This window comes from Hemicordylus capensis, chromosome 2 (genome assembly GCF_027244095.1).
Source record: "Hemicordylus capensis ecotype Gifberg chromosome 2, rHemCap1.1.pri, whole genome shotgun sequence".
Lineage (NCBI taxonomy): Eukaryota > Metazoa > Chordata > Lepidosauria > Squamata > Cordylidae > Hemicordylus > Hemicordylus capensis.
Window position 1 is genome coordinate 337,745,942 of NC_069658.1, and position 17,097 is coordinate 337,763,038.

The following is a 17,097-nucleotide window of genomic DNA, read 5'->3' on the forward strand; positions in this document are numbered from 1 at the left end:
CTGACACAACAATCCTGGTCTGGCAATTGCCCCCAAGTATTCAAACACTCATCTTGTTGAAGAATGTATTCCCCATCACTCTCTGCCTACTACTGCTCTGGGACAGCTGAAGGTGCTACTGACACAATCTTCCCTTCCTCCACAAAATTTCTTCTAGCTGGAGCTATTGAGGGTGAAGCTGTTATTGTGATTGCTGCTGTAGTGAATGTCAGACAGATGGGTTCAAGTGGGAGTTGGCTGTTAGGGCTATGCAAAGATTCAGCTTTGAAGCATTGAAGCCAAATTGTACATTGCTCCTGGTCTCATGGGGAGGCGGCTGCTGCCAGTGCTTACTTCTGCACAGAATAGTCCTGTGCACAGCACCAGGGAGGGCCATTAAAGAGTTTGGAGCTGCAGCAAGTCCTAGTGACACCTTGGAAGGCGCTCTCTCTATAGCAAATGTGCTGGGAAGGACTACATTTTCCAGCACTTGCAGAATGCCTTGCTGTGCACCTTCCACATTATCACTGGGGCTTCTCACAGCTCTGAATCCCTTTAGTGGACCTCCCCAGTATGCAGGCCCCAATGGGCCCCAGGCGATGTGCAGACATTTCAGCTTCAATGTTTCGAAGGTGAATCTCTGCCCAGGCTATAGCTATTGTGGCTTCTGCTGCGACTTGCCCTTTCCCCATGACCTTCCCCTTCCCTGCAGCCATGGCCTCTTCTAGGACTGGGGCCAAAGGCAGGAACTCCGATGACTTCCTGCCAGGCCAGATAAAGTACTGAGTGGCTCCCACACCCACCATGCCCATGTATTTCATCTTGCTTCAAAAGAGAAAAGTCACTCTTTACTTTGCTTGACATCAATTACAGCTTGTTACCATGTCTGCTCTGATATGCAATTGTTACCACACTTCGTAATTATGCTTTGGCTTACGGTGGGGCAACGAATTAGGTGCAAATGTGCATACAGTCATGTTGTTTTATGTTGTTTCAAAAAGCTGATCAGACAGCAGCAGAACTAAGACTGGTTTATTTAAGAAATAGACACTACATTATTAAAGAACAAAAATTTACAAGATACAAGTGGTAGTTGGTTATTTCCCAGAGAACCAACAATGGAGGTCCTGACAACAGGATGCTGATCCTTAAGATCAGTAATTAATTCCAACAGACAAAAACTTGAGAAGATCCTAGCACAGAGGAGATGAGGAATGAAAGACTGAAAGGGAGAGAGTCACAATCATACCTATTCTAGGCTGGTCTGTGAAGCTGGAGAATGAGGATGATGCTGGGTAGAAGGAGGTGAGAAGGCTATTTTGGAGGGTTACGGAAGGGACTAAGCAGATCTTGGACATATGTGAGAAACCCACACTAGTTTACTTCAGAAGAAACTCAGTGATGCAAGAACAAGACTGAATTAATGCAGCTTCTGGAACCTGCTAATCCTGGGACACATGGAGAAGTTCAAGACAGCACACATAAACAGTTCACGCACACCTCACACAAGGGATCTGAGTGCACTTTGGAGCTGGGAAAGGGGATATTTTATGGCATTTCCCTGCCCTTGGGGCAGAGTTGAGTCTGGATCCATGGTGGAAACGCCCATTAACTGGCTGAAGACAGCCAAGTCTTTCCTGATATGCATATATTTACCAATACCCATAATCAGTCCTTTGTACAACTAGCCTTTCCCTCAGACTGCTGCAGCACCAAAATGGCTTTCCCCCGACCCATTTTGAGACTTTTGTTTTCTAAGGCTGCAGAAATGCATTAAGAATAATGTATAATGCAGGTCACATTCCCACATCTTGGAGCCAGACCTGGGCATGCTGAAGTATGTCATGGTGGGGAAGAGATACAAGGGTACAGGGGTGCAGCCAGGCATAGTGACAAACTTCTCTCCTTTTTGTATTTAATTCATGCTTCTATGGCTTTTGCAGTAGAACCCTGTGGACTTCAGCCTGCTAAAGAACACTCCCTAACTCGCGCTGTTATTTACCTAGCGGGTGGGGCACTACATATAGTTCTCATTGGTGTTCTCTCTAATTTTTTTTCATCTGTGTGCAGAATGAGTTTTGTTCTGGGTGGTAGTATCAAGGCAGTGTGCGCGCACATGCATTCAGAGTGGGGCCTTCCTGATTCAACCTGAGCAGAATCTAAAATTAACTGAGTGGACATCAAAAACTGTGTGAGCGCATGCACATGCCTTAGACGGAACACTGTTTCTCATTCCCTCCCCGACACACTGTAACACTTTATACTGCAGTCTCATTCAAACGACTAGATCTAAAAGTCTATGGAATTCCTCATGCTTGTTCAGAGGCTAGGAAGAGGAAAGCAGCAGACAAGAGTGGCTGCCCAGGTAACAACGGCACGCTGTTCGTAGGCCTGGAGGGGAGGAAGAGCATCAGTGTTTCCCACTGTAACACTTTCCCCAGTTTTCTCCTCTGGAACAACCCATCCTTCATATAGGCTTTTGGCTATAGCTGATCATCAAGCAATGTGAAGGAACACAGCATGCAAGAAGAGTAGGGGGCTCCCCTGCTCAATATGTGCCTCTGGCACCTGCCTGAGTCAGCTATTAGCAAAGGCCTGCTGATTTTATCTTGTGAACTGTGCCATCAGTAATTGATACTGGGTTCCATCCATCCCAACACTTTGCACTGACACCATTCTACCTTCAGGCTGCTGACTAGGGGACCACAGTATTACATGTTTAAATGAACAGGCCTAAAGCTATCATACATACCTGTACGTTCTAAGTCTCTTCTTATAAATTCTCTGTCATGCCAGTCCTTTTTCCTTTGCTCGTTGCCAATATAAGCATTGTTATTTTGCCTTGCATGAGACCCCTTTAAACAGAAATGATACCTATTATACTTTTGCAAAGCAAGCTAGAATTTCAATTTCAACAATATTTTGCTAATTTCATTCCCCCAAAGTAATTAAGTGACTGAGTGGTGAGCCGGAAGTCCATTATTCAGATAATGAACTCATTAGATACTCTCCCCATCTCAGTATGTGGATACTCCCATTGACCTACCTTATAAGGCTGTTGTAAGGAATATATATATATATACACACCTTATAAGGCTGTTGTAGGATAATATATAGCAAATACTTTGAACAAACCTAGTGCTATAGCAAATATTAACAAAATCAGCCATTGTTCAGTCCATAGTCTAAAATTCTGGGTCATATAATGATGCTTTAATAGTGAACTGTCTGAATACCACTTCTTTCACACCTTTCCTACACATTACACAGTCACATAAACCAGATTAATAAAGAGCTGAGAGAAATCCGATTTCTTAGAACTCCTATTCATCTCAACTGTACATTTTTGTAAGGGCATGGACTCACATCCAACTCATTCAATAGGTCTGGAATACCACAAATAATCTTCAAAGACCTATGATGTGTTAAAGTGTAGAAGAGTTTTTTAAAAATGCAGGAAGCCTCCCATTTTCAAGCCAGATGTATCTCTTCTAAATCTGGGGAGGTCCAGGAACTAAAAAAACCTTCTGCCCTCTCTTTCGTACAGGTGGGCACATGCCATGTATCCAACAAACAATTGAAGAAGATATAATGGGGTTTCCTATGATCAATGTTCTCTTCCTTTCAAACCACACATGTTATGTGCCCACTCAAGATACTGGGGACTCCTATTGTGCTCAAAACTGATATCAATTTATCCAATTTATATCTGAGTAAATATTGGATACCTGAACTAGAACCTAATAGATTTATATCCCACTTTTTGACCAGAGTCTTGAGAATAATAAATGAAGATTTCCATTAAAAGCTTACAATTTTAAAAATTGTATATATTTTTAAAACTTTCATATATTTATTTTTTTAAAAGTTGTGAGATGAGGGGGAGGGGGAAAGAAGATCAAATTCTGGGTTTTTAAAAACTCTGTGGAGAACAATGAGTTCAACTGAACATGGAAAAGGGAAGCAAAATACAGGAGGTAAAAAACAAAGGTCGTGTCTGTGTGTGTGTGTGCGCGCGCTGTGTGTCTGTGTGTGTGTGTGCGTGCGCTCGCACACACACACTGCAGAATGGCTTCACAGAACTGGGGCCTAAATAAATAATAAACAAACTATACTTCCCATATTGAATGGCTGAACAAGTGGATTATCAGGAGCCCTGAATTAATCTTTGCATTGAAGCATGCTGATGATGGAGCCATAAAGTCCAATTTGTAGCTTTTCAGTATGGCTAAGTGGCACAGCAGGGAAATGCTTGACTAAGAAGCAGAAGGCTGCTGGTTCGAATCCCTGCTGGTACTATATTGGGCAGCAGCAATACAGGAAGATGCTGAAAGGCATCAACTCATACTACACGGGAGGAGGCAATGGCAAATTCTTACTGTACTCTACCAAAGAAATCCACAGGGTTCTGTGGGCACCAGGAGTCGAAATCGATCTGACAGCACACTTTACCTTTAACGTAATAATATGTAGCCATACATACAATATCAAGTGCTGTATTTAAACAACATATGTTGAGGTCCTCTGCAGTCATCTACTAAAGGCTTTGCAAATCAGCTAAGTTTTTTAAGCTTTCCTGAAGGCTTGTGTGGGGGGAGGCATCAAAAATCCCTGTGGTAGAGAGTTCTAAAGTCTGGGGACTGCAACTGAGAAGGCCCTATCCTGCATGCATGCCAATCAGCCTTACTCAGTGATGGCACACAGAGCAGAAACAATTCAGAATATCTCAACAGGCAGGGAGAATCACCTGGCAATAAGTCAGGCCTGCACAACATAAGGCCCGGGGGCCGGATTTGGCCTGCAGGGACTATTTTACTGGCCCCCAGGTATCCTGCAGCAATACAGGAGCTGGAAACTGCCTTATAGTGCCATCCCGTGCATGCTTTCTCAGAAATATGCTCCACTGGTGTGCCCAGTGAGGCTTACTCCCATGTAAGCATGCCTAGCATTGCAGCCTGAAAGCAACAAAAATTTAGGGAGAGGAGAGGACTTGGCATTTGTTTGGGGCTGGCATGCACTCTAGGGGCCCCACTGATTGAGCAGTGATAAGACCTTTTCTCTGGCCACTATCCTTGGTTGAAACTAGGGGTCCATTGACAGGGGGAATAGATCCACAAGTAACTAATAATAATATTTTTAATTTTAATGCAATACTGTGCTAAAAATTGACCTCGGCCCCTGTACACCAAGTTGTGAATGGTTCCGGCCCTCCAGGGCATTTGAGTTGTGCAGCCCTGCAATAAGTGGTCCTTCAGGTATCCACAGCTCAAGACATATAGGGAATTGAAGTAATTACTAGCACCATGAAAACAGCCCAGTTGCAGATGAGAAGCTAATATAATTCAGACAAAAACAGAGTAATATGCTTTGATCTGGAAATCCCCAGCAACACTGCAGCTGAAGCTTTTTGCACCAATTGTAGTTTCCAAATGTTTTTCAAGGATAGCCCCATGCAGAGAACATTCCAATCATCTTACCAAGTTGTGACCAAGGTATGGGATTGTAAACCAGAGGTGCTTTCTTCAGAAAGGGATATAGCTGGCACATCACATGAACCCACCACACACTGGGCACACAGATGTGTACACAAAGCACAAATACAGCATCAAAAGTACAGACATGGCATTTGTTTCCAGTACAGATCAATGTCCTTAACTGAAATCAAGTAGGGCTGGAATTAACTCTCCATAGATACCGATAGTGCAGTACTACAGTTTATATGGTCTTAGGGTACCTGGCCATTTTGGATTGCCAGAACAAATTGTGGGTGGCTGACTCAGAAGAGCATCAAATTAGAGCTCTGTGTTTCAGAACAAGACAAATCAATCTGGCTTTGCTTTTTGCTTTAACAATCTACAGGATTTCATCCAGTTATTCCTTAGTTCATACCTCAGAGTAAAGTGTATTTAAAATACTGAATTATAGTCTGAAGTTAATCTTCCACCCACCCCCACATTTTATTGCAATTGAGGTTTGAGTACAAAGGCATTACATAGAAAATGGATTTAGATGGAGTGCTGTAAATAGCCCCTTCTGTTGTCTAGCAGACTTTACTTAACATACTGCCAAAGGAATCTAGTAGTATTCAACAGCTAAAGATACACAAAAATGGAATTTTAATCCTTTGTTTAATCACTATTTAGTGTGCCTGATTCCAGCTAGAAGGGAAGAGTGGATGGAGATGTAAATCCAACTGCTTTCTGTACAAAAAATGATGGAAATAAATACACAGGTGGACATCCTTATCTGCAATTTTGGTATCCACCGTTTCACATATCTGCAGTTATTATTATTATTATATTATTATTTTACATTTATATCCCGCTCTTCCTCCAAGGAGCCCAGAGCGGTGTACTACATACTTGAGTTTCTCTTTCACAACAACCCTGTGAAGTAGGTTAGGCTGAGAGAAAAGTGACTGGCCCAGAGTCACCCAGCTAGTTTTATGGCTGAATGGGGATCTGAACTCGGGTCTCCCTGAGCCTAGTCCAGCACTCTAACCACTACACCACGCTGGTTAGGACCCGACTGCAGCATATGCGGGCGGAAACACACACACACCATCAACCTTGTGTATCCGTGGGTTGAGGGTGGCCGGAGATGTCCATGGAGGTCATTTCCAGCCACCAATTTAGGAATTGGTGCCACAAAATGGCTCCCATAAAAAAACAGACACACACACAAAGTGATTTTCAGCCATTTTGGGACACAGCATGTCTTGGGGGGGAGCAGCAGAGCAAGGTAACCCCCCCATCAATGGTCCCTCTAATTTTTTTCATCTCTGTGCGGAATGAGTTTTGTTCTGGCTGGCAGTATCAAGGCACTGTGTGAGCAGCTGCATTCAGAGTGGGGCCTTCCTAATTCAACATGAGCAGGATCTAAAATTAACTGAGCGGACCAGAAAACTTGTGAGCATGCGCACATGTTCATGCCTTAGAGGGAACAGTGCCCCCCATGAAAACCAGGCAATTTTTGGCCGATTTTAGGCCATTGGGGAGCACAGTGCAACTTGGAGGGAGCAGCAGAGCTAAGGAGCTCTCGCTTGTGAAAGCTGGCCAATTTTCAGCTGTTTTCAGTCAAAAATGGCCAACCGGGAATCTAAACCCTATGATCCCACAGGGATCAACGCTTCTATATTTGCGGTTTCGATATCCATGGCACAGCCGTGGAATGGAACTCCCGTGAATATTGAGGTCCAGTTATCCAAGAACCATAGCATTCTCAGCCTCTTCAGTAAACATATTTATACAAAAGCCACATGGAATCAACAATAAAATAGAAGAAGTATACACATGATCTTTTATATAATATGGGTTATCAACTTTATTCCTGATCATATCTTGAAATTAAATCTACCATAGTGATGACTGAAGAGAAATACTAATAATCATTCTTTACAAAATTAGAGGGTTTAAGTGCTCAACATCCAGTCATCAGCTGAAAATATTTATAAGAGATCTAACTCACCCTCATTAGTCTGACAAATGAGGCTATAAAGAGATGGCGAAGGTTCTTCTCCCTCATTATGACTCAAACCACCAAGCAAAGCACAGAGTTGTGAAGCCTCCAAATTGTGAAGGTGGTAATTTGACTACTCTCAAAGAACTGGAATTATTGGGAATACATTTGATTCTATTCTTTGAGTGATTCCACATATAGAACTATATGGCTAGCAAACTATCTTGGCTAGGAAGGAGGGATAAAACAGTTTTTAACAGTATTTCTCCTTAAAGCAGGCTCGCTTATCTAGCAAAAACCTTATCAGAGAGGGTTCCTTAGAATTTTGTCCTGAAAGTTGAAGAAAGCAAGATAGGTTTGTCAGTTCTGGTATGCTTGTATGTCTGAGAGGTGAGAGATGTTTGAGATTGTTCTAATGGCTAGGCTATTGATCCCACTTTACACTGTCCTGTAAAAACTAAATCTCGAAACCACTAGGCTGAAAAAGGGAGAAACAAAATGCCAAGCAAGGACATATCAAACAAGTTGTTCTAGTAAGAAAAAAATCTGCCTACTTTCACTATCTCTACAACTGGACTAAATTTGGTTCAAATCGAGGTCCACAAGTTAGGTCTCTTCTGCCTCAAGTGTTCACACGTCCGCCATCTTGGACTGGGGTGGATGACATCATTACAAACTACACCACTGAGGTGTCCGTGTGTGTCACTCACTACAATTGTACCAAATTTGGTTCAAATTGGTTAGACGGTCCTCAAGTTAGCACACTTGTGCCTCAAAAGTTCACACGCCGGCCATCTTTAATCAGGATGAATGACATCATCACAAACTACGCCACGGAAGTGTCCCATGTGTCCCTACAACTGTTTCTGATTTGGTTCATATTGGTCCAGATGTTGCGAAGTTGATGGGACACGGACGGACACACACACACACACACACACACACACACACACACACACACACACTCTCTCACACTCACTCACTCAGCCGGGTGTTCTCATAAGCCTACTGGGAAGTAGGCTAAAAACAGAAACAGAGGCTCTATAGAATAGTCACTGTTTATTTTCCAACAGAAAACCGCCCTGAGCCATTTTTGGAAGGGCGGTATAGAAATCGAATGAATGAATAAATGAATGAAAGAAAATCCAAATATTATGGCTCCAGAGCTCCCACAATGATACAAGTAGACCAGACCAGTTCTAAATATGATGGCCTCTGCTTTAACATTATAAAACTGTGGATGCTGTATCCAGATGGTGCATCTGAATGCCCAGCATTCTCAGTCATGGAGAGAATGCCTCAACAGGACTTTGGTGTAGAGATGTTTTTTCCAAACACAGCATACAGTCATCCTGCCCATCCACCTCAGTGTTCACTATCTAAGGTCTGCATGGGGAATAAAGAACTCAAGCTCAAGAATTCAAGGACTGAGGTCCTCTCCTAAGCTCTTCAGTAAAACATAGGGTTGTGTTCAACTGTCTTGTTCAACAACTACACTTCTGCTTTGTTAAACGACTGCATGCCAGATTGTTGTGTCCCTTCAAGTTCAGAATCCACGACCTGTACAGTGGGAAAGATGGTCTCATCAAAGAAAGGAAAAATTATTCAACTGCAATTGAATTGATGCAGTCCAAGCATCCCTATATTGATTTAAGGGGATTTGACTTGAGGAGTAACCTGCTGGGGTGGGAAGAACAGCTGTTAGAGCTTACCTGGATCTGCTAAGTACAATGAATTCATGACTTTGCGATGTACAGGTGAAACTCGAAAAATTAGAATATTGTGCAAAAGTTCATTAATTTCAGTAATGCAAATTAAAAGGTGAAACTGATATATGAGATAGACGCATTACATGCAAAGTGAGAGAAGTCAAGCCTTAATTTGTTATAATTGTGATGATCATGGCGTACAGCTCATGAAAACCCCAAATCCACAATCCTAGAAAATTAGAATATTGTGAAAAGGTTCAACAGTCTAGGCTCCAGGTGTCCCACTCCAATCAACTAATCAATCCATAACACCTGCAAAGGGTTCCTGAGCCTTTAAATGATCTCTCAGTCTGGTTCATTAGGAATCACAATCATGGGAAAGACTGCTGACTTGACAGTTGTGCAGAAAACCATCATTGACACCCTCCATAAGGAGGGAAAGCCTCAAAAGGTAATTGCAAAAGAAGTTGGATGTTCCCAAAGTGCTGTATCAAAGCACATCAATAGAAAGTTATGTGGAAGGGGAAAGTGTGGAAGAAAAAGGTGCACAAGCAACAGGGATGACCGCAGCCTGGAGAGGATTGTCAGGAAAAGGCCATTCAAAAGTGTTGGGGACTTTCACAAGGAGTGGACTGAGGCTGGAGTTAGTGCATCAAGAGCCACCACACACAGACGGATCCTGGACATGGGCTTCAAATGTCGTATTCCTCTTGTCAAGCCGCTCCTGAACAACAAACAACGTCAGAAGCGTCTTACCTGGGCTCAAGAAAAAAAGAACTGGTCTGTTGCTCAGTGGTCCAAAGTCCTCTTTTCTGATGAGAGCAACTTTTGCATCTCATTTGGAAACCAAGGACCCAGAGTCTGGAGGAAGAATGGAGAGGCACACAATGCAAGATGCTTGAAGTCCAGTGTGAAGTTTCTACAGTCTGTGTTGATTTGGGGAGCCATGTCATCTGCTGGTGTTGGTCCACTGTGCTTCATTAAGTCCAGGGTCAACGCAGCTGTCTATCAGGAGATTTTGGAGCACTTCATGCTTCCTTCCACAGACGAGCTGTATGGGGATGCTGACTTCATTTTCCAGCAGGACTTGGCACCTGCCCACACTGCCAAAAGTACCAAAACCTGGTTCCATGACCATGGGATTACTGTGCTTGATTGGCCAGCAAACTCGCCTGACCTGAACCCCATAGAGAATCTATGGGGCATTGCCAAGAGAAGGATGAGAGACATGAGACCAAACAATGCAGAAGAGCTGAAGGCCGCTATTGAAGCATCCTGGTCTTCCATAACACCTCAGCAGTGCCACATGCTGATAGCATCCATGCCACGCCGCATTGAGGCAGTAATTGCTGCAAAAGGGGCCCAAACCAAGTACTGAATACATATGCATGCTTATACTTTTCAGAGGTCCGATATTGTTCTATTTACAATCCTTGTTTTATTGGTTTCATGTAATATTCTAATTTTCTGGGATTGTGGATTTGGGGTTCTCATGAGCTGTACGCCATGATCATCACAATTATAACAAATTAAGGCTTGACTTATCTCGCTTTGCATGTAATGCGTCTATCTCATATATCAGTTTCACCTTTTAATTTGCATTACTGAAATTAATGAACTTTTGCACGATATTCTAATTTTTTGAGTTTCACCTGTACATCAATTTCCCAGCCTCAGCTAGTCCACACTACATAGTGTTTTCATTCACTGCTGGCTAAGAGGGAAGCATTAGAATAAACCAATATGACTACCATGACAGAATAAAAGAGAGGACCGACATGCTGAATCTCATTTTGATACAGTCGAATTTGTTCCCTGGCAAACCCGCTCACATTGCAGAATTTCTCTCTCATCAAAAGAGCTAGCAAAGGGATAAATATGGGTTCATTTGAAGGCATTAATGAGTAAACTATAATCCAGGATCTAATCATGATTTGTTCATTATGGTTCAAACAAACCACATTTTCTCATATCTGGACAAAATGGAAGACTGCGGTTTGTTACAAATCATGAATGGAATCTTTAAAATTCTCCCCCTTGCATGGGAAGAAGAGAGGGAGCCCAAGACTCAAATCTGCTTGTGCCCATGACAACAAACTATAGCTTGAAATTACATCTGAAGTGGGCAAGAAAGCCTTTGATCTAGATGGTTGAAACACCTATATAACCAGGTAAATAAACTGGGCTCAGCAAACTCCATACAAGTATGTGGTCCACACCTTGTTTGTTTATTTAACTTCTATACTGCCCAAACTTTCGTCTTTGGGCGGTCTAATTCTTTAGAACTAGGGACATTTCTACCATTTCATACAGTGAGGTTGTTAGTTGTGTTCCCAGTAGGAATGACTTTTTTAAAAAGTAAAAAAGTACAGTACCTTTGGGGGGGGGGTCTAATCTATAGTTGGTCATAAGACTATGACTTTCCACCTGGCACAAAGATATATTTTGGAGATCATCATAAAATCAAACAGATATAGGGGAGACAGAGCATAACATGCAGCCTTCACAAAGGAGCCCTGTTTAAGACAGGCTGGCATTCTGGGGGCAGCACAGGTTGGCCATCTACCTTTCCTCCAGCCTTAAGAGTCATGAGCTGAAAAGGCCTGAGGACCTCCATAACCACTTGGTAAAAAATCTCCATAGCACAGCCTTAATGGAGACTACACTTTGGCTGCCATTCATTCTTCTAGACTAAAGCCTGTAGGGAAAGGAGAAGAGCAGCACTCTTTGTACTGTGCTGTGAAAATACAAAGCTGAACTAATGGCAGGTGGCCCCTCCTTCCTTTGTCTCGGGGAGTGACAAAGATGTGGAATGGCCGAGGAGCCGAGATGAGGAAGGGGTGGGTGAGTGGGTGCTCAGATGGGTATACACACATTGAAATTTTAGTTGCAAAAAGCTGGAGTGTGAGGGAAAACCTCTTCTTTGGATACTTTTTGATACACTAGCCACCTGTCAAACTGCCCTAAAAATGACAAGAGGTTGCTGATTTCATCATATTTCAGGAAACAGCAGCGGAGTCCCAGGGAGATGTCCCATGCCTATTATTTTCTGGAAACCTCAATTAACTTCATTTCCCATCAACAAACTGAGTGTAGAGATCATTAAGAACCATCGGTTCTGGATAGGTATCCTTTGCTCATTTCAGCAATTATTGCACACACTGTAATAACACACACTGATGGGCAACTTCAAATCCCACTTGCCTGCTGGCTGGATCTAGACTTGCAAATGACTAAGTCCTAACCCCCTAAAGCCTGGTTGGTCAGAGATCCTAAAGGAAAACTCCAATCACAGACAGAGCAGCTTAGAAAAGAGGTTTTTGGAAGGGCTAAATGTTGCCCATCCTGTGCCATTGTTGTCCATACATACATACATACATACATACATACATACATGTTTCACTTAGCTTAGCAACCTAAGTCTTGTGTATCAGCTGCACAAAATATCAATACTGAACTACAATAGGGACATTTTTTAACCTTTCAGTTTCCTTTCCAAATTGCCTGCTGGTCAGATGACCTTAGGTATATGCCAAAGTGTGAGCAAGGTGTTTCCCTCCAGATTGGCCAATGTAGCTGCTATGTTGGGCTTTTGCTATAGCTCTTTTACTTAAATCACCTAAAATTAATTGGAAGCAGTTTGCTCCACTATACATGCTCCGACAATGGCCCACCATTAACAAGATTGCATGTATAATATATGAGGGAATAACCTTAACCAGCACAGCTGGTTTCATCTTCTGCCAAGGTTTATCTTGAGGCAATGAATCTGGTCCCTTCCAAGTTCTATGAGCAGGATCAAGATGACACTGACGGGACTGAAGTTAGTCACGATTAAGTTGTCTCACATATGTTGCTTAGTCATAACTAACTTAGACTGGATTCAGCCCAATGACTGATTTTATGGAATTAAGGGTGTGGCAATTATTTTTTTTGTGGGTTGGTGGTAGATAGCACCCATCATGCCCTACCACCCACCCCACTTTGGTGTCCCTAGGAGCTACCCATGGGGAACAATGGGGTGTTTAGAGTTTCTCCATTCTTCCCTAGGGCCAAAACACCTGAACTGTTTCAAGTTTTGTTCCATCGCAACATTCAGGTCAACCACTGTTTCGACAAAATATTTTGGCAGTCTGTGTTCCATTTCGAGCTTCAACCAAAACGCAAAATCTGTTTCGTGTACATTCCCACTTGTCTTAATACAAGGTAACTCTTGTGCTGAAATGTATTAAAAAGTATAGCAATATTTTAATTAAGCCATTTGTGTTTAATCAGTGCTTATTTATACATCTTGGTTTTATTGTGGTCTTAACCTTTTGATTGACACGCACCAACAGTAAGCCACTGTGTAAGAAGCAAAGCACAAAATATGCCCTATATAGCTGTAAATATGTACAAACAGCGACGTGTTTATTTACCCAAAGATAGACTTCGCAAATTGTAAAGATCCAGTCACACACAACTGCAACAAAAATAAAATCTAAATACTTGGCACTGTCTCCCCCTTTCCCAAAATGAATTAAATTGCAGCTTAAATAGCTAAGACAATATATAGTAATACAAAAGACATGAAGATCTTCATTTTAAAAAAAAATCACATTCTAACGGTTACCTAGGATACTTGAACAAGCAGTGAAGAACAGCGCAGCAATCATTTTTTGGAATTAGTTCATAAAGTATGTTACAAAGATTCCGTGTTTTCAGACACTACTTAGATGAAATGACCTCATGCAGACATCACATTTAATAATTATTAGTATTAACCTTGATTTTCCACCTGCTCCAGACGTACAGCAAAACCACGGCATAGCTTCCTGAATCAAGCCTTGCCCCAAAAGAGACACCACCAAATGTTTAAACATCTTACAAGCTGTGAGGAGACAGTTCAATTTTTAATCATCACCTTCTCCTCTCTTGTCCTGTCCACTTCTCCAGCATTTTCAATCTTCTCCTTTAGATCAGTACTTCCCACCTGTCTTTGAAGAATCCCATCTAGGTCTTAGCTCTCACTTTGAAAAATAAATGGTTTGAAGTTCCACATATCCAGCTGGTTCTCTTCTTCCCTAATCCCACAAGAAAGAGTACTGAATGTGGTTACTTCGTGGTAAGAGAAACACATTCTACACTTTCCCAGAAACACAAATGTATTCATACTGCCAAGCTGAAATTCTTCCAAGCAATTGGGAACATGAGGCTGACACAAGACAACCAAGGAGGGAAGAGGCTGGGACAAAGTACTGCAATGACATATTGGGCCTCGCACCCCACAAAGGTTACTGGTGGGCAGTAAATCAGCAAATAACAGGGATCTTTGGCAACAACAGCACCTCTTCCTCAGCCCTTAAAGAGGGCAGCGAACTGCCATTGTGTGTGGTTTCAATTCGCCGATGGGGATGGAGGATGGGAAGAAGAAAGAGGAGCTTCCGCCACTGCTGGTTACTTCAGTGGTAGTGCAGCTCCTCTTCTCCAAGCCTCCCTACTAGCCAATGAGAAACTCCTCCAGAAGCCCTAGAATGACACAGACTCTCTAGAGACACTGTTGTGGGGGTGTAGTACTGAGCAAAGCAGCATCAGTATGAGTAGCATGGCTGACTCATGCCATCACTGCCACTGATACTGGGATTGGCCCAGCAAGTATTGTAGTATAGGGAGAAAGCAAAGGAGTCCAATAAAGTTTCTATAGCAACGTGCTTTAAATAATCCCCTTTATTAGTCTTTAAGAAAGACTGCAAGCAAAATGACAAACGGGTTATTAAAACCTTAATGATTCAATTTCCCAACCTTTATAAGGAAAGATTGGAGGAGTCTGGCATAATATTTGTTTCAGTTTTTCTAATTACCAGAATCAAAGACATGACATCCATGAAAGGCAAGTACAGAAATTTATGTTATAGACACCGCAATATACTACTGCACACATGAAAATATTGGCTGACTTTCTAAGGGTGCACTTGCACCTCAAGGAAAAAGCATCCTCACTGTGGTGAGCTTCCTGAGCTTTGTCATGCTGATTACCCAACAATGAGTGTGTGTGTGTGTGGGGGGGCATTTTCACCACTTTCTCCTTCCTCTGGAAGTGCCCTACACCAGCCTGAAAAATATGTTCCTGAAGAGGCATGACTGTCAGCAACATAATTTTCAGTATTTACTTCTGAGTAAACCTGCATGGGGCCAGCTTTAAATCTCTAAGCAGCAGTTTCATGTTGACTGTTAAGAGCAGCACTGTTAAACAGAGAGAAAGCATTTCCTGCTTCCTAAAACCAGAGGTCATTTCAGAATGGCTGTTGCTTGAGGGGGAGATTAAATGACTATCTGCACAATTCTAGCCATAAATAATTAAAGAGCTATAAATAACGAAATTTTCATTGCAGTGTTTACTAATTTACTCATTTCCCAATAGTTGCCACTTGTAAACAAACCAGAGCGAATATAAAACCAGAGAGGAAATTGGTAATCTAATGTTCAGTCACAGGGCCAGGAATATTCCCATGTCACTTGTGATATATAGGTAAGCAGCACAAGATAATATTCTTTAATCATGTTGAGGTTCTACAAATAACCAAAGATTATTTGTAATTTCTGGTTGAAAGTTTTCCCAAAGCAGAAAAAATTCCCATAATTTATTTTTCTGTGGGAAATTTTCCATTTTTATATATCTGTTGATTGATATCTGGACTAGCATTGTCCACATGCATCAGTTTCAGGCTACTGCTTTACTGTCACTGGAGAGAATGCCAATTTTCATTTATCTATTTTTCCCTCTGAACTTGCATCAACAAAATATGCCCGTGAGATCACATGAACTTCAGGAAAATATTTTGGTGATGAACAGTAGCTTCAGAGGGAAGGGGAGATAATTGAAAACCAACCCTTCCCTCACTCAAGCAAGCGCACAGTAGCCTTGAACTCACACTGCTGCATATGTGCAACCCTACTCTGAATGCTGGACATTGTTTCATAAAAATCATTAACAACAATTAATGGATGCCACTGCAATATTAGGCAAATTTGGCGGTTTTCAAATAGCAATTAATATTTTCAGTTGATTATCTCTAGGAAGTGTGTGAAAGGGTACATGTAAGAACAAAAGAACAGCCCTGCGGGATCAGGCCCAAAGCTTATCTAGTCCAACATCCTGTTTCACACAGTGGCCCAATAGATGCCGAGAAGCCTACAGGCAAGAGCTGAGGGCATGCCCTCTCTCTTGCTGTTACTCCCCTGCAATGGGTATTTAGAGGCATCTTGCCTCTGAGGATGGAGATCACCAATAGCCACCAGACTGGTAACCATGACCTGTCCTCCATGAACTTGTCTAAGCCCCTTTTAAAGCCATCTAAGCCAGTGGCCATCACCACATTCTGTGGCAGAGAATTCCATAGGTTAATTATGTGCTGTGTGAAAAAGTACTTCCTTTTGTTGGTCCTAAATTTCCTGGCCTTCAGTTTCTAGTGTTGTGTGTGTGAGAGAGAAAAATTTGTCTGTCCACTCCACGCATAGTTTTATATACCTCTATCATGTCTCCCCATAATCACCTCTTTCCAAACTAAAAAGCCCCATATGCTGCAACCATGCCTCATAGGGAAGGTGCTGCAAGTCCCCAACCATCTTGGTTGCCCTCTTCTGCACCTTTTCCAGTTCTACAGTGTCCTTCTTAAGTGACCAGAACTGTAAGGAGGGAGAGAGGCAGAAAGAAAGGACAAAAGACAGAAAGCAGGGATTGCATTCCCCTACCGAGAGAGAGCGAGCGAGCGAGAGAGTGCGCTAGTCTATCAGACTTACCAGCAGCCAGAAAATCTTCTAGTGCAGGGAACTTCCTCCAGCCCCTCCTCCTCTGCCTGAAATTTCTTTTGGTCTTACTGGCTGGAACAGCTGCTCCTCAAGCTGCTCCAGTCAATCTGATTCCTAGGAGGCTCCTCCTGGCACTGCTCCCAGGAACAAGGGAGAATATGTT

At 42.4% G+C, this 17,097-nt stretch overlaps 1 protein-coding gene across 3 annotated transcripts in view; it reads right to left on the minus strand.

Annotated features, from left to right (window-relative positions):
* GALNT10 (polypeptide N-acetylgalactosaminyltransferase 10) overlaps nucleotides 1–17,097 on the minus strand; it is a 114,724-nt gene that overhangs the window by 87,007 nt on the left and 10,620 nt on the right. For all 3 annotated transcript variants that reach the window (XM_053289637.1, XM_053289636.1, XM_053289638.1), the window contains exon 2: nucleotides 2,732–2,834. In XM_053289637.1, coding sequence (XP_053145612.1) covers nucleotides 2,732–2,834 — 103 coding nt within the window. The remainder of the gene's footprint in view (nucleotides 1–2,731; nucleotides 2,835–17,097) is intronic.